Source organism: Sinocyclocheilus rhinocerous, unplaced genomic scaffold, assembly GCF_001515625.1.
Source record: "Sinocyclocheilus rhinocerous isolate Xijiao unplaced genomic scaffold, SAMN03320098_v1.1 scaffold599, whole genome shotgun sequence".
Classification (NCBI taxonomy): Eukaryota; Metazoa; Chordata; class Actinopteri; order Cypriniformes; family Cyprinidae; genus Sinocyclocheilus; species Sinocyclocheilus rhinocerous.
Window position 1 is genome coordinate 972,709 of NW_015652138.1, and position 17,552 is coordinate 990,260.

The 17,552-nt window shown below is 39.6% G+C and overlaps 2 protein-coding genes across 4 annotated transcripts in view; one reads left to right on the forward strand and one right to left on the reverse strand.

Annotated features, from left to right (window-relative positions):
* The window catches only part of LOC107713617 (GTP-binding protein SAR1b-like), a 9,574-nt gene extending 2,845 nt beyond the window's left edge, over positions 1 to 6,729 (forward strand). For 2 of the 3 annotated variants that reach the window (XM_016519189.1, XM_016519190.1), the window contains 6 exons: positions 2,257 to 2,332; positions 2,623 to 2,742; positions 3,106 to 3,171; positions 3,244 to 3,347; positions 4,857 to 4,988; positions 5,098 to 6,729. In XM_016519189.1, coding sequence (XP_016374675.1) covers positions 2,275 to 2,332; positions 2,623 to 2,742; positions 3,106 to 3,171; positions 3,244 to 3,347; positions 4,857 to 4,988; positions 5,098 to 5,214 — 597 coding nt within the window. In that variant the 5' untranslated portion in view covers positions 2,257 to 2,274 and the 3' untranslated portion in view covers positions 5,215 to 6,729. The remainder of the gene's footprint in view (positions 1 to 2,256; positions 2,333 to 2,622; positions 2,743 to 3,105; positions 3,172 to 3,243; positions 3,348 to 4,856; positions 4,989 to 5,097) is intronic. The other variant, XR_001636912.1, reaches the window with a different exon arrangement.
* An 866-nt stretch (positions 6,730 to 7,595) lies between these two features.
* LOC107713615 (solute carrier family 22 member 4-like) lies at positions 7,596 to 14,105 on the reverse strand. The gene is made up of 11 exons (XM_016519185.1): positions 14,068 to 14,105; positions 12,431 to 12,973; positions 11,917 to 12,020; positions 11,564 to 11,718; positions 11,029 to 11,200; positions 10,579 to 10,705; positions 10,043 to 10,140; positions 9,744 to 9,958; positions 8,094 to 8,276; positions 7,875 to 8,010; positions 7,596 to 7,780 (listed from the first exon to the last, which is right to left on the reverse strand). Exons 2-11 carry the CDS (start codon positions 12,815 to 12,817, stop codon positions 7,708 to 7,710), a joined length of 1,650 nt encoding a protein of 549 aa, XP_016374671.1. The 5' UTR covers positions 12,818 to 12,973; positions 14,068 to 14,105; the 3' UTR covers positions 7,596 to 7,707.
* Positions 14,106 to 17,552: the final 3,447 nt, after the last annotated feature.

Here is a 17,552-nt window from a genome sequence, read left to right on the forward strand (position 1 = left end):
TGTGTGTCTGTCTGTCTGTGTGTGTGTGTGTGTGTGTGTGTGAGAGATCATGCTGACGTGTATCTCGCGCGTGTCCTTCACCTTTAGCACTGCTGCTCTTTACTCCAGCGGCTGCTGACTGACGGATTGCGCAACACCAGCGCTCATTCATTCATTCACACCTCCGATGATGATGATGATGATGATGATCAGAAACGCTCTGAATATGAACACTGACTCGTGTGGACGCCTCACCTGAGACCCACCTGCTGACTCTTCAGTGGCTTGACTTAGTTTGCTGCTGATTATCTGCCTCAAAAAAAGCTTATTTTGAATGAACTTTCTACATGCTCTGGTATCAAATGCTTCAATCCTGATAAGGTTTTATCGCAGAGTTGCTGTATGGTATTGCATTACAAAACAGGTTGGAAGATAAAAGTTACGGATGTTCATTATGACAAGGTGTAGTTCTGTAAATAAAATAAAAAATTACATTGAAATCATAGCTCATGTACAGAACATTACATACGGCCAAATAATTCATTAGTAATCAGTTTGATGGCTTAATCAGATCAGAAGATTGAGCTTGATCTGAGTGAAATCTGATTAGAGTGTAGACACTGAAATATGACTGCTTCTGAGTCGGATTCAGTAATACATGAAGCACATGTGCAGTGCCATGATTAGGATGTTTACATATGTTTCACATCTTCCAAACATGCACATGTGTGTTTAATTCTGTTTAATGAGCTGGCCAGTAGTATTTGCAAATAAAAAAAAGCTGTTCTGAAATATTGGTCAGCTTTGTTTATTAATGTGTCATCCAGGCAAATACAACCCTGCGACTGAAGAACTGCACACTGCGTCTAATACACATGTGACTGAATGTGTTCATATAAACAAAACTCTGAAATCAGATTGGTCTTAAGTTTTAATTCTCCAATCCACAAATTAAGGCTTTAAAAAGATCTTAAAGCAAAAAGTCGTAAATGTGTAAATTCATGGCATTAAATGTTGCATGCAATGCAAAAAAATGTTTTGTTTTCCGAAACGCGACAGAATCGCTCAAATATCACAGCCATTCAGAAGCACACTGCACTCCCGACGAAATGGACAAGTTTATCATCTAATATTAAACCTTTGAACATTATTAAAAGTACTGAGTGACTGATACCATCTGTGTGCTTTAATTTATTTTCCAGCTCTGAGGTAATCTGTGTTGCTGCTTTCAGTGTAGCTATAGAGGTCACACAGAATGATATTCAAACTCACATTAGATGCTTTTAACACTGAATAAAGCACATAATCAGTACCTGAGGTTATCACTGTCATAGTTTGTATGTTGTTGTTCCAGCCGTGACGTCAGAAATAGAAACGTTGCGTGTAATCGGGCTGATTAGGACAAAAACTCTGATTAACATGGGAAAGATCCCTTTTATCACGTGTTGTTAGGACACGGTGTGAACATCCTTAAATCAAGATACATTCACTGCAAATGAAAGTCTTCTATTTTAACTAAACAACGTGAAGCGAGTTCATGCTTAAGAACGTCATTTTTCTCAGATTGACAGATATTTGTTCTTGAAGCGTAAAGTTACTGAATTTTGATCAGTTTGACAGAAAACAAGACTTATTTTGCTTCTCAAGTAAATGTGTCTTGATTTAAGAAACATAAGACATTTAAACTAGAAAACAAGACAAAAAATACTTTTTTGGTAATGTATTAAAATGTAATGAACATCAGATGGAAGTTGTGTTTTCAAACTTTGAAATGTTACTAATGCAACTCATTCTGGACATTTACATCTAGAGATCTTTAATGATGTTTGTGCTCCCATCCGGGTTTTTTCCCTTTAAGTATTCTTTATTTGGTCTTAAATGGGTCTTAAATTATTCTCATAAAACCTGCAGAAGCCCTGTGTAACCACGTCTGCTTTTATGGACATATTTCATCTGGTGCAGTGCATCAAACGCTTCACATGCATAACTCTGTTCATCTTCATCTGCTCAGACTTCTTCACACTCACCTGTGACCTCTACATTTCATTTCTGATTGTGTTTATCTTTAATGATCATAACGTTCTGCTCCGAGACGTTCAGACATTTCTGTGTGTATTTACTCGACACACTGCAGAACAGCAGAAATGCAGAGAAATCCATCGTTTGAACCCCAAATGTTTCCGCACTTTTAGTGATTGGATTAATCCTATTCAGTACATACTCAAAACGGCTGAAGTTTGACCTGTTAAATCTCTTAATACGTCTATTTCTTTTCAGAAGTTCCACGGCCTGGATATGTCCTTCATATTTGATTGGATTTATAGTGGTTTCAGTAGCGTTCTGCAGTTCCTGGGTAAGTTCCTCTCCAAGTTCATTCGTTAAAAACACGGGTTTCCAGATCGCAACCCAGCTTACTTTGGTAGTGTGAAATATTTCAACAACAGAAACGTAGTGTGTGTGATTTGATGCAATTCTCCAGGAGGTGTTTGGGTCATGGAAAGTGAATGTTTTGTACAGAAATGCATTATCCAGCAGCCTGCAGAGCTACATCAGTAGAACACGTCATTTCATTCGCCACTGTGTGATAGTTAATCATACTTAATCATAAGTACCATTCAATTGGATAAAATCATTCTGTTTCAGGGCTGTACAAGAAGTCTGGCAAGTTAGTATTCCTCGGTCTGGACAATGCTGGCAAAACGACGCTGCTGCATATGCTCAAAGACGACAGACTGGGTCAGCATGTGCCAACCTTACACCCCAGTAAGTGACCGTTTCAGCACACACACCCAACAGAGATTTCACTTTCAGTCTTCTCTGAATGCATCTGTAGCCTGAAAACCCCAGCAGCTGAGACGGCCTGCATGTTCACTGTAGCATACGTGAAAACAGCATTGTGTGGTCTTTGTTTGAGAAAACATGGTTCCCAGTGAGCACAAACGTTCAGATTACTGATGCATCATTACAGTGTTTACTTCCGTTTTAGTCATGTTTTTAACAGTTTCTTCATTGGTGATGGCATTACAGAATTCAGAAGTTATTTATGTTACAAGTTTAAGTAAAAGTGGTTTCAGTCGGAGGCCGGATGTGGACAGGAATAATCCCTGCGTGTGTTTCTCCTCTCAGCCTCAGAGGAGCTGACGATTGCTGGCATGACCTTCACCACGTTCGATCTGGGTGGCCACGCTCAGGGTGAGTAGACGGATCCACACCTCGCCGTCTGCATCAGATCACGTGTGTGCTCAGTGTTGTGTTTCTGCACAGCTCGACGAGTGTGGAAGAACTACCTCCCAGCCATCAACGGCATCGTCTTCCTGGTGGACTGCGCAGATCTCACCAGACTGGCCGAGTCCAAAACAGAGCTTGATGTGAGACAACTAACCATTATTTTGATAATTAATTAGTCCAGGGGTGTCCAAACCTGTTCCTGGAGGGCCACTGTCCTGCAGTGTCTAGTTAAACACACCTGAACCTGCTAATCAAGGTCTTCAGACTCACTAGTGTGCTGGAGCCGGTTTGGACACCACTGGGTTACTCTGTCAATTACTACTTTGATTAACCGGATGGAAAAAATATTTTCATTTAAAAAGTTATTTACAAAGTTTTTATTCCACATCCTGCCCAATGTTGATCTTCAAACAATATGCAATTTAAGCAATAAAAGCACATCTCTGTTTATGTAGGGTTAGAATTAAAATTTAGAAATGTGAAACATTTGAATTGAAATAAATTTTTTCTTTAACATTTTAAAATCTCATTTAAAATAAGAGGTTAATTTAAAATGAAAAGTTCAGCTACTTTGATTAACCGGATGGAAAAAATATTTTCATTTAAAAATAGTTATTTACAAAATTTTTATTCCACATCCTGCCAAATGTTGATCTTCAAACAATATGCAATTTAAGCAATAAAAGCACATCTCTGTTTATGTAGGGTTAGAATTAAAATTTAGAAATGTGAAACATTTGAATTGAAATAAATTTTTTCTTTAACATTTTAAAATCTCATTTAAAATAAGAGGTTAATTTAAAATGAAAAGTTCAAAATAAGGGGTTAAAGTTTAACCTGGAAAATTTAAAAATGTGAAATAAGGGGTTAAAATTTAAACGGAAAACATTTTAAAATGTAAAATAATGTGTACAAATTTTACACTGAAAACAAGGGGTTAACATTTAAACTGAAAAAATGTAAATGTAAAATAAGGGGTTACATTTAACAGAAGATTAAAATATAAAGTAAGGAATTAAAATTTAAACGGAAAACATTTTTAAATGTAAAATAATGGGTAAAAAATGTAAACGTAAAACAAGGGGTTAACATTTAAAGTGATATTTAAATGGGGGTTAAAATTTAAACGCACCAATTTTAAAATTTCAAATCAGCGGTTCAAATTGTGGCTTTCAAATAAGCTGAAAAGTCAAATAAGGGGTTAAAATTGTATAAACCGAAATATTTGTTTACTTAAAACAAGAGGTTAATATTTAAACTGAAAAATGTAAAATAAGGGGTTAAATTTAAACCAGGTCAATGTTGGTTCATTGAAGTCTGTGAAGTTTAAAGTCGGGGTGTACTGCTATTTCCACGTTCCACTCCGTCTGGCGCACAGCTGTGGATGGGTGAGTTCACATGCGCAGGGCCACCTAGTGGACTGTTTCTGTCGCAGCGCTGGTGTGCGCTCACTGGTGTGTGCGAGGACACTCCTGATGACCAACATTACCTCACATGAGCAGTGTGCGATGACCGAAGTATACTTGGGCTCAACGGTGACTCATGAGCCTTTATGCAATAAGCAAACATTTGAAGTGTCTTGATTCATCATGTATCTCATGTCTAATGCATACTGTACCTGTGTTTGTTGTGCTGGATATAAATAACAGGCACTAATGACAGATGAAACCATCGGAAACGTGCCCATCTTGATCCTCGGCAACAAGATCGACAAACCTGAAGCCATTAGTGAGGAGAAACTGCGTGAGATCTTTGGCCTGTACGGTCAGACGACGGGAAAGGTAAGACTCGGCACTCTTATAGCGCTTCATGAGAACATGATTGTTTGAGAACGGAGGCCACTGTCCTGCAGAAACGAAACACGAATCGAATTGTTGTTCGTCTCTTCAGGGCAACATTCCTCTGAAAGAGCTGAACACGAGACCCCTGGAGGTGTTCATGTGCAGCGTGCTGAAGAGACAGGGCTACGGCGAGGGCTTCCGCTGGCTCTCACAGTACATCGATTAGAGGAAGAAACACACGTCTCGACTCCCACAGACTGATATCGTTCAGTTCATCAACTCTTTTCTCACATTATTTCTTACGAAAACTGATTCTGCGGATGTGGTAAACTCCAAACAATGCATCTTTGCGTTCACGTCAGTTTTATCTACTCTCTAATTTGATGTTTTCTCTCTCTGTTTATCTGTAAATGATTCTTCATGTGTACTGATAACACCACTTCAGAAAGAGCTGATAGACATGTACACCGCTTCACATCACATACTTCAAACAGGAAGTGCTTTGACTTCTCTCCAGTGTTTCATTTCCTGTCATGAGGCTGCAGTCCTCGGGCTTTAACATGAGGTCGTGACCGTCTGGTCGTGTTGAATTGCATATGTTTTCTGTTGTCCCAAAAAAATTAAAACAATTGTACGCAGTCCTCGGGCTTTAACATGAGGTCGTGACCGTCTGGTGAAGTGGCCGTGTTGAATTGCATATGTTTTCTGTTGTCCCAAAAAAATTAAAACAATTGTACTGCCACATTCAGAAACTCATTCCCAAAGCTACTGTAAACTGATCGAGACAATAGTTGTTTTTCTTTTTTAATATGATTTGGTATTGAAGACCGGCACGGCAGTAAACCTGGATCATTACAAGTGTCTCAGTTGAGCGAGAGAAGCATGCCTTGCACACAAACAGAGATTATTATTCTATTTAACGGCTAATGACTAGTAACATGATGGTGAAAAGTGCACACACACACGAGCGTGCCGCTTAGAGCTGTTGTGTAGCTGGAGAGCAGAGCTTGAACAGACCGGACAGCAGTTAATCAATGACAGGGACAAAATGTCATTTATATGGATTTTCTTTAAGCTGTCCTTGAATAGCTCTTAATTTGAGATGAAAAAAACATTATGCATGCCTTCTTCCATGATTATTGATTTTTATTAGTGTTTTTTTTAATAATAAACACATAACATAGTGTAAAAACATCTAAAACAGATTGAGATGCCAAGTGCACAGTCTTCTATGGAGTCGCAGTGGAATGGCACATAAATGCATTTTATTTTCTGTACTGTCCTTCCGTGTGTCATCATCATTCCATGAGCTGTTCCATCTACGACAGATACAGTTGTTTCCGTCAGAAATTGTAATAAATGTTTGCAATGAAAGCAAGCCATGTTGAGCTCACTTTTTTTTTGCTGAATTAAATATTTTGGATATCTCGTATACATGCAGAGAGAAGTGTGGTGGAGGAGGAACAGACTCTCAGCAGTCCTGCAATAGATAAACCATCTCAGCAAGGGTTTGCAATGAAAAATAACACCGTCAGCTCACAAACGTAGGTGGAGTAGAGTTGAGCACAGCGCACTGTCATGGATGTGCTTGTGCATGTGAATACTTTTAATACTTTCACCTTTTTGCTTTTCCTTTAGGTTTTTGCTTTATAAACAGATGTATGCATACCTTATTGTATGAAGTTAATAATTATGCAAACTGTATAATGTTGGTTTACTGAAATTAAAAAAAGTACTCGAGTTTCCAGGCAGATGTTTATTTATCAAATGCATGAAGACAAAAAAGTTTTGCACAGCAGCTTTAAACAAGCCAATGTTTCTTTGATCTTCATCGACAAAAAAACACAAGTTTCAGAAATATCATCTCCAAAGTGTGTTTATCACAGGTTTAGTACGACATGCGGGCGAGTAATGATGACCTCTGGCTGAACAATCCCTGTAATGGTGTGCAAATTCTCATTACTTACAGTGATGTTCATCTCAAAGGAAGGTTTTGTGTGGTTGCCCACTTCAGCAGAGGAAAATAAGAGACACGCTCTCCATTTCTTTATGCCACATCCCAGTGGAATATGTATATTTAGCACTGTTCCTCAGGTGCCGCTGTGGATTTCTTTGTGTTGTGTCTAAACAGACAGCAACAGCTGTGATCGGTCCACAGGCACCCTATCCCGGGATTATTAAAAGATATGATAGCTTTGCATCCACTGGGAATTAATGTAATAGAGTGCAGCTCGGCCAGTCGTAATCAAGGAACACAACTATTTGCTTTTAACAGCTTTTATAGGTGCACAACTACCATTTCTGATTTTGATGCGATTCTCACACATCAACCATTAATATCTTTTAAAGGGATAGTTCACCTTCAGTTGCTGGTCCCTATTGACTTGCATAGTGTTTTTTCCCCTATTCTATGAAAGTCAACTGAACCAGCAACTGAAGTGAACTATCCCTTTAAAGGATATGTTAAGTATAATGGTAAATAAACAAAGAAATGCATGTGCTAATGCCAATTACAGATTGACATAAAAAGGCAAATCCACTGTTAGTATAATACTTTAAAAAAAGAATCTCAGTGATAAAAATAACATTTTATTCACATTCTAATAATAGTTGCCTATAAAAACGTGAAGTCATTGACCGTCCAGATGTAGGATCTTCTGAATGTCTTCATGTCCGGAGGAGAATTTTTATTCATTTATTTGCTGCTGTGTAGCTGTGCTCACATTTGTTCTTCTTTCATGATGACTGTTCCTTTCCCTTCCTCCAAGGCGTGTTTATCTCTTCTAATAAAACTAGAGGTAATATTTATTGAAAAGTCAATAGATAAAAGGTTTTTCTGTATATATGATTTGTTAAAAACAACAACACATAATGCAAGTGACTTACCTTTTGCATTTCTGCATTTGTTCCAGAGTCTCGGGCAGCACTTTTCCAAACGTCTCCGGCAGAAACATGTTTGTTACTGAGGAAGCAATGGTCAGGCTTCCCATCAGGATGTAGGGCAGATATTTGTTGAAAGTACCTTTATGAATAGAGAGAAGAACACGAGGTCGTTTCTCCAGTCCACTGTGATGCAGATGATTCGACACACAGGACAGGATTTACCCAGGAATATGATGTAAGGTGCGGTGATGCTGCCGATGCGAGCGGCTGAGGAGCACATGCCGATGCCCAGGTTTCTCAGCACGGTGGGATAGAGCTCGGCTGTGTAGATGTAGACCACGGTGAAGGACATGGTGAAGCCAAACTTACCAGCCATCTCTAATGCCAGTGCCAGAGTATGCAGACCTGTGAAAGAGCCTCTTCATTATAATGACCACAGCATTTAATAAAACAGCCTTGCCTGATGATCAGCCGTGGCTCGTCTGTAACTGTGACGAGACATAAATGACCCACACCCTGACTGAAAACATGAATTCTGAAGCAGTTATGTTTATTTACTGTATACACTCTTAAAAATGCTGGGTTAAATATAACCCCGCACTGGGTTAAAAAGGGACAAACCCAGCTATTGGGTTGTTTTGACCCAGGAGTTGGGTTCAAAACAACCCAACAGCTGGGTTTGTCCCTTTTTAACCCAGCATTTTTTTCAGCATTTTTTAGTGTATAGTAGCCTACATTAGAACGTCTGGGGTCTGAGTGTGTGCAGTTTACACTGTACAGCAAAACATATGGTCATTTTCCAATTATCACAGACCTTATTTTACTTATAACTTTAAATTAAAAATTTATTATGAATCCCCATGGGAAAATCTTGACGGACCCCGTAGTAAATTAGTCTTTTGCCGTCACAGCTGCAGCACTGAATATAGTTCTGTAGTGTTTGCTTCATGTTTGTTCTGAAAATAGATGACTCTCTTTATCTCACACAAATTCCTCCATAACTCGTTACATTCTACAACATTCAGAGGCAATAAATACTAAGGTAATTCTAATATAGTATTAGAGCACTGAAACATTAGAGCGCCACCCTCAGGCTGAATAAAGACCAGACCTCTGCCAAAAGTGTTAAAGGGGTCATATGATGCTGCTAAAAAGAACAGTATTTTGTGTATTTGGTGTAATGAAATGTGTTGTGATTAGAATATAAAGCTTACAAAATGACCCAGGATCTGCTGCTAGCGCTGAGGATTGAGTATGATCTCTCAGAAAAATCTCTGAACAAGGTAAATGTACCCGTTCAGACATACAGTACCAACCTTTTATGCATCCACACAAGACTTGACATATCTACAGCTGTATTCCTCCATATAAGCTGTAAATCTGCAAAAACTCAGATATATGAAAGTGCCCTGAAAACCAGTCCAGCTCTCTTTAATAAATGTGCAAGTAATAGGCTTATGGTCCAAGTCCAGTTTTACTTGCAGAGCGTAAGCTAATCCTCGAGCCGTCATAAACTCACTGGCATTCAGAGATGTCTCCTGGACCAGGATTGGGTCGATAATGCTCGAACTCAGTCCTCTGTGTGCTTTTAGGGTTTTATAATAAATTCTTTCAATTCCACCGTCGCGTGTCTTCTGTATTGCTCTCGCTTACTCACTGCTGCTATTGTGCTGGCTCTTATATCATAAATCCTCTGCTAAATGAGTAAATGTACAGCTCTCATAGTTCCACCAACACTGTCCCTTTCTGTAAGTATTGTGAGCAAAAGATGCATGGACAGGAGTGTTTTACTCTTCGAATCTGAATGTAAGGCTGATTTTCAAACAGAATCCCCCGTAGGATTTTGACAGTATTGTGTGTGTAAGCTCTTACTTTCAGGAATCAGCTGCAGCAGGAGCAGAAACCCTCCTCCGATGACGAGGAAAGCAGACAGGACGGGTCTCCGAGGACAGCTCTTCAGGAGAAGCGTGGACACCATGTAGGCAGGCACCTCAGAGAGCGCGGATAGGAAGCAGTTGAGGAAGGGATCGCCGCTGAGGTTAGAGGTATTCAAGGACAAGCCGAAATATCCAATGTTGATGGCCATCCTATCAGAGGAACAAAGAGACTCTCACTGAACTACAGCACATTAAACACACAGTCTCATGTGTGCGACTGGATGAATGTCTCACCACAGCAGTAAACATAAGAACGTGGTTTTGCGGATATCTCTGGTCCGTAGAACGTCGAGCGCGCTGAACTTGCTGTTCTGGGATGCCGCCTCTTTAACCTAGCAATGACCACACAAACACAGATTCACTGTTCATAACACCTCCCAGCTGACAGGGAACGCTTAGGACAAAACAGTCTTAAAGTGATGTTTATGCAACATTCATATAACATTATCCACATTTGATGTATGTTCTCATAATGTTGAGAGGAAACGCTCTTAACATATTAAAAAATGTGTGTTTTAAATGTTGAGAGAACATTCAAATGTAATGTTCTCATAACGTTTTCAAAATAACAGAATGGAATGTTCCTCTAACGCTCGCATGACCAAGAAGAATCGTTCTCAATAAATAAAAAAACGGGATATTTTGAACGTAAAAAAACATTCAGAAATAACGTTTTCATAACTTAATGTTAGTAAAGCGTTCTTAGCACATTTTTTATTTTTATTTTAGCGGGGTTGGTCTGCACAGTGCAGCAGGAGCAGAAGTCAGACCTCGGACTCACTGAAGATGACCTCTGGCGTAGAGACTTTGTTCTTCTCCGCTGCTTCTCTTACTATGGCCTCAGATTCCAGCACGCGTCCCTGAGAGAGAAGCCATCGCGGAGACTCCGGGATCAGCCTGTGCATTTGTTCAGGGAAAAAAGGAGTAATGGAGAGCAAAAGAAAGTATGATATTGTAGGGAAGGACTGAAGGTGGCCAATGATGAGAACTGCACCAATTCACAAGACGCACTCACACTAGACTTTCAGCATGAGAAACACTGCATGACACTGCAATGGGCCAGATGTGACACCATGCCTTGAAAACTACAATTCAACATATAACAAATTATAACAAATCCAAAATGTAAAAGCTCACAGTCCACTTTCCTGCAGTGCTTGTGTTTCCAGTATAGTGTAACGTGACTGTAGCTTAAACCCTTCTGGTTTTCTTGGACTCACCACCACAGTGGGATGTAGACCACCGTCAGGCCCGACAGAACCCTCAGTAGAGACCTCCAGTCACGGACGGCGAAGGCGATCCACGGCAGCACCATGTAACCGATGCAGTAATGCAGAAACGCTCCCAGCGTCGTGAAGAGCACTCGCAGGGATTTACTCAGTACTTCACTACCTGTGAACATACCCAAATCTAATCAATATAATAACATTCATACAGCATGTGGGTGAATATCTAAAATATCCCACACACACTCTTAAAAACAAAGGTTCTTTATTGGCATTGATGCTTCCAGAAGAACCTCGAACATGCATGAACTCTTTCCAACGCACAAAAGCTTCTTTATAATGGTCTTTAGATTATTAAAATGTTCTTCACTGAAAGGATCTTTGGGAAACCAAATGGTTCTTCTATGGCTTCGCTGTGAAAAACCCAATTTAAATCCTTTATTTTTAAGAGTGCAGACTCTTAAACATGCTATTCCAGCAGATTATACTCACTTTCCTTCAATGACATCTCATTTTATAATATGCTTACCGAGCACAAACGCTGTGATGTACAGGGATATTTGGAAAGTGCCAATAAAAAAATAGAGAATGCAAAAGAGCAGCCACGAGTCGGAGAAGGACTGCGCGAGGATCACTAGTGCTTCAGCCGCCAGAGACGCGAAGAGAACCTTCTTTCTGCCGAACCTGAGATGCCAGACACACATGAATTACTGTGCAGTAAACAAAAATCCCTGTCATCGTTGTCTCACTACACAAAGCTAAATCTGTAAAGCAAACAGCTGCTCTCATACTGTTCTCTTATAGTCAGCTATTTTGCATCAAACCTGTAAAAAGATTTTGCAACTGTTGGCCCTGATTATGATTTGTGGACAAAAGCAGAACCTGTCAGAAAGTTGGCCGGAAACAAGAGAGCCCAACAAGTAGCCCATGTACAGTGTTGATGTTGTGAACGGGACTCTCCAATCGCTGTCACACACCAAATCCCACTGCGCCAGAACACACAACACAATAACAGCTTATTACACACTGTTAATATTATTGCTGTTCAGTCACTGAGAGGAATTAGTTTTCATGCACTCAAAAATGAATCATGGGAGTGTATTTGAATCGATTTGGTTTTATTTCAACTCAAATTCTTTATCAGCATAAATCTGTTAATTGTGAAAACAAATTTAATCAATTTTAAAAAAGGTTCATTTATGGCTGCTGTGGAACAGGCAAGATTCAGTTCAAATGTAACAAAGGATACAAACTGGATTGAAACCTGCTTAATTAAAACAGATTAAAACTCAAATCTCATTCTTGTCTCGTTTATATGTATGACTGTCAAATATGCATCACATGAAGTTTATTGGTGTGTTAAAAGCGGATGGAAATGTTGCATGCACTCACTCACCTCAGAGACGATGGTGGAGTGGTATATTTCTGTGCTGTAGCTCCATCCGTCCACACACGTCTCTGCTGTAATGTCCGTGAGGTTGACCTCCAGCGGTGAGTAACCCAGAGCAGACAGGTTTCTGACCGTCTCCAGGCTGTATCTCCTACACTGACTTGGCTGTAGTTTTCCATTGACTGTCTCATTGGGAATACTGGCTTTCATCCATTCTTCACTTAGATTTCCATCTGCTACCCGACAGTGATGTGATGGTGAAGCCCCAACAAAAACAATGTAGAGGCCGTGAAACCCCGTGGAAATGTAGATGGCATTCAAGAGAAAGAAAAGGATGACAAAAAATGGTCCCTTTTGTCCCAGAAAGGCGGTGTCCTCGTCATAATTTGCCATTCTGCCTGTGCTGGAGATTACAGAAGAATCAGCTGACCGTCAAATGTCCAAACCCTCTGAATTACAGCATCTGGCAGAGGTCAGCTTGGGCTTTGTCTGTGGTCTTTGGAAACTCCTGGGAATTGGGGATGTTTGGAGGAGAAAGCTGCTCTCCACCTGGGCACATGAAGGAAGGTTGTGAGCCTTGTCACAGAGTTGGACTGCTCTTCAAACACAATGTACAACTAAGCCAAGCCACATTTTCCCACTAAAACCAGCCAAAAGATTAAATCTGATTAGCTCTAATGGGAGTAAAACTCCACAGCAGGATCAGCAGAGTTTGGAAAATGCTGGATTCTAACTGTTATCAAGCTCTTGAATATCATCATTGAGAATGCATGCTGCTTTTTTATTATTAGAAAAAAAGGTTTTCATTAAAGCATCATTAACTTGTGGATTCCTCGTGCATCGTGAGTCTCATTGCAAGAAGTAGCTACACGTGAAAGATAATTTAAGAATTGTCAGTTCAGCCGGGAAAACATTTCTGCTTGTCTGAAAGAGGAGTATGAGTTATTTGTGAAGAGCAACAACACGAAAATGCTCATAATTCAAAAATCAGACACCTATGTTTGCGCTGCACAGTCACCCTAGATGTGAGCTGAAACACTTTTTATTAAACCGTTTAAAGCGACGCGTTTAATCTGCAGCGAATAAAATCCACATTAGGACTCATCGTTTTACTGAAATCACCCACTGTTTACATCATTTTAGTTTAAGCATACATTTACATCATATCCTCTTCGCATTCAATTACATCTTATTTAATAAAAACCAGCCGGAAGAAAGAATAGCGATAAAGTTTGACGATGCGGATTTTGTAACTGTAGATTTGACATCTTTCTCTCTTCTGATTGCCATAATCTGATTGCTCTCTCTATTTTTTTCCCCATTTTTGGAAAGTCTTGGAAATGCTAGGATCTCCGTTTACTCCGTGTGTGTATATATAGCCTATATATAGCATCGACTGCCACCGCGCTTTTGGCACTTTTGCAGTGATCGGTTTAAAACATATAGTTCATTATAGTTAATTCATATTCATTAACAATGTGTTCTCTAACGTTGTAAATAAGTTTTAAGTGAAACGACTATTCAGCAACATATTCTGAATATCAAAACGTCATGATATCAACAAATATTCATTCACATATTCAAAATAGTAATTGAAGCCAGAGCTTTTATGGATTAAACAAAATGTGCAATGGATAACTTACTTTCAGTTCTTGATGTGGGTGAGAGTTCACTGAATGCTTCTCCTGCTCCTTGACCTGTGTCTATGACCATGCCATCTGTTATTTAACCTTTAACTTCATCATCAGAGGCATTAACCGCTGACCAGATTGCCACCATTAATGACTGATGAGATCTGATTCATCAAATCTAATCACAAGAGCAATCCAGATGCAAAAACTTTGAGAAGATACACCTAGCAAGTGCAAAGTGAAGTCTCTGATGACAGAACTTGTAATGAGTGTATTATCAATGACAGATACGAATACACAACAGCAGTAATGACACGATTAAACGCTGGCAAAAGAGAACGCATGTTCTTTTGCTAAATGCAATGAGTTTATGCCATCTTGAGCTTAATTGCAAATGCCTGCAGAAAACAAGAAGAACGATGTTGTATTTATTGTATGTTTCAATGGGATATAATCCAGTTTATGCATACATTGGGTATTGTTGGAAGACAAGTGATGATGATGATGATGATGATGATGACATTTGTAATGGTGCTCTGCTGTGTGGGTTTGATTTATTTACAGATGTCTATGATCACAGTACACATCTGTGAAGACATCACTGAATTACCATATTTAACAATGTCTTCAAGCAATGATCAAAGACCACAAACAGGTCATGCATATGTATATCAGTATCTCTATTTTTCTGGCAAACTCTGAATCTGTATAATCAGAGATAGGGCTGAGTGTTTGAATCACTGGCACAGTCTTTATCTTTAAAGAGACTGTCACATCAGTTCTATCAGATGGAGACTGTTTGTTACCCATATTGCCAAAAACAAAAAGACATTGTTGAGGAACAGTCGGTCTAATAGAGAGACCTGTGTGGATAAAGACCTGAGAGATTTTACTTCTCAATTCTCCTCACGTCCAATAAAAACTGTCAGCAAGACGTGTTACAGATAATATGCAAAATCAATTCAAGTTGTTATGATCTTTACAGATTTCTAACATTCTGACCTGGGTAAATTGAAGGCTTGAATAAACTACACTACAGATTTTTGCCCCATTTTGCAATCTGGAGTCAATGCTGTTTGCAGAGTTAGTTACAGTTTCTAAAGATTGCTTGAACCACTTCCTTCTCAGACATGTCCTTTCCCCACTCTAAACAACTTACAGTGTACAGTCCAGTCACTTACAGTACACATACAGTACAGTATAACCCCCGGTGAGACTGGATTTCCCCACCTTTAGTAAGTGGATGACCCTGTTGCATTTATTGAACGTTGCGAAGAGTATTTTGCTGTTCGTCCTCTTGGTGATGGTGAAATCCTCGCTTCACTCTCTGCTGTTCTCCAAGGTACTGCAAGGTACCGGTGGGTGGCAGAACGAAGCAATGTGTGCAACTGGAGACAGTTTAAAGGAAGTTTTCTGCACTCATTTCTAAGTGAGGACTATGACGATGTTGCAGTAAGAAAATTGTTGGAGAGGAAACAAGGTGCCAAAAAAAGCATCAGAGATTTTGCATTCCACTATCGAGCATTGTGTCTGAGGGGGAGAAAAGAAATGTCTGAGAAGAAGTGGTTCACGCAATATAAGAGTCAGAGCAGGTCTACGGGTTTTGGTCAGTCAGAGTTATGATGGACACCAACTCTGATTTTTTTGGCTTCAAACTGTGATTCCAACTAGTTTATGGATTTCAAACATGTTTGATATTTTGAGCTGATTTTAGAACACACTATATTAAGAGACTGTGGTTCAATGGACTGTAAGTTTACTGTAGTAATATTCATGATTTAATTGGTGAAGGGTTAAGTGTAGGTGAGCTTTAGGGACAGGGGCAAGGCAAGCTCCCAATAAGGCAACATATGATATATATATATATACTGGCCGAGCGTGTTTGGTCTGCTCTCTCACTGAATCATACAGCCTTCTCCTGGCCTCAGGTCTGAAATTAACGGGGGCTTGAGGCAAAAATGTCACTAAATTGGACAAAAATGCCCTTGCTCAGTTAAACTAAATCTATTACGGCTGTCGCGAATAAAGTGCAAATGAAATGAAAAGTGTTGATTGCGATTACATTTAGCTCATATCGCATCATATTTATTTTTACGCACTTTTACAGCGTTGCGCATTGTAACCAATCACACACAGATTCTGTTGAGTTTATGAACGCAATGGCCAATCAGAAGCGTTCAGATGAGTCATGGCTGGAACGCCTGCACTCTCGCGAATCCTCTCATCGTAAACAACAGAGTGCAGATGTGCGTGCGATGCAAGTAAGAGATTAATTTCACAGTGTAAACAGCTTCATTGAGAGTGCTTAAACTGCCATAAACTATCTAGTGATAATGTGATAGCATATGTAAATGTTCTTCGCTTGCTTTAGATAATGAAATAGTTTATATTTTACACATTTACAAGTTTATAATCAATATTTTAATGCAGTTGGCTATAATTAAAAATGGAATTATTGCGTCCAGAGGAATGTGTGGCTGCTAGTTGAAGAATAAATAAATACCACATTAAAACCTGATTCCACGAGATCATCAAAATAAAGCAGGAGACAGAAGGCTTTCCTAAACGGTCTGCTAGATGAACTCTAGCTGTAGCCTAAAGGTCACGCTTCTGCTGAACGCCTCCCGCACATTTCTCCGAGAAGCGAAAGTGAAACAGCAGAGGCTTTAAACCTTCAGTGTTTCTGAGCTCGTCCTGAAGCCTCTGCGTCCATCAGGAGCTCGGATAAACCGCTTTTATTCTGTCCACAAGACGCCACGATCGATTCTCAGGTAAGCGTGTTTCAGTCCCTCAATCCTGAGGTTGTTTATAGTTAGAGGACTTCTGATGACTGCTCAGAATGACTCCAGCTGATTTCACACCAGCACATCTCTACAAACTGCTTTTAATGACATGGTTTAGAAATGCCTTATAGCTTGTATTGTGTTTGCTGGTCTGAGAATTGTTGAGTTTTGGGAGTTTCATTGAGAATGTCATGTTCTGTGACGATCAGAACAGCTCTGCTGGCGAATGTGAAAGAGAAAGTGATTCGGCATGAAAACACTGAGGCACGTTTAGTTCAGTTTAGATCGGATGCTCGATGTTCCAGTGTTACTAGGCATCGTTACATTGGTTTGCATCGTTAAATTAGTGATTATTGTGCTCTGAAAATCTCTGGCGGTTATCTAACGGTGACGGTGACGTAACGCTCGCCCGGTGTTACCAGATTTTCGGTTTCCGAGATTTTCGGTTTCAGTGGGCGGAGCCAACATGAATATTCATGAGTTTCCCGGACATGGCGTGGAACCAAGTGGAACTGAGAATTTCAGTTCACGCTCCTTGTATCTCAGCAGGTTTAATGGGATATTTTTAAAAAGGTAAATATTTTACAGCGTTGCACAAACCTATGCCTAAACTACATTTGTTCATCATTTTGTAACAGTTTATAATGTTTTCATTAGTTTGCACGGTTTGTGCAGTCGTCACTGACTGAATGATTGCAGACCTTCAGCACACTT

Excerpts from the sequence above, each read along its gene's own strand:
- LOC107713615 (XM_016519185.1), bottom strand. The coding sequence starts at position 12,817 with ATGGCAAATTATGACGAGGACACCGCCTTTCTGGGACAAAAGGGACCA. Across the intron at positions 9,959-10,042 it reads TTCTTATGTTTACTGCTGTG|GATGGCCATCAACATTGGAT; the intron begins GTGAGACATTCA and ends TTCCTCTGATAG. Across the intron at positions 7,781-7,874 it reads CAAATGCAGAAATGCAAAAG|TTTTATTAGAAGAGATAAAC; the intron begins GTAAGTCACTTG and ends TATTACCTCTAG.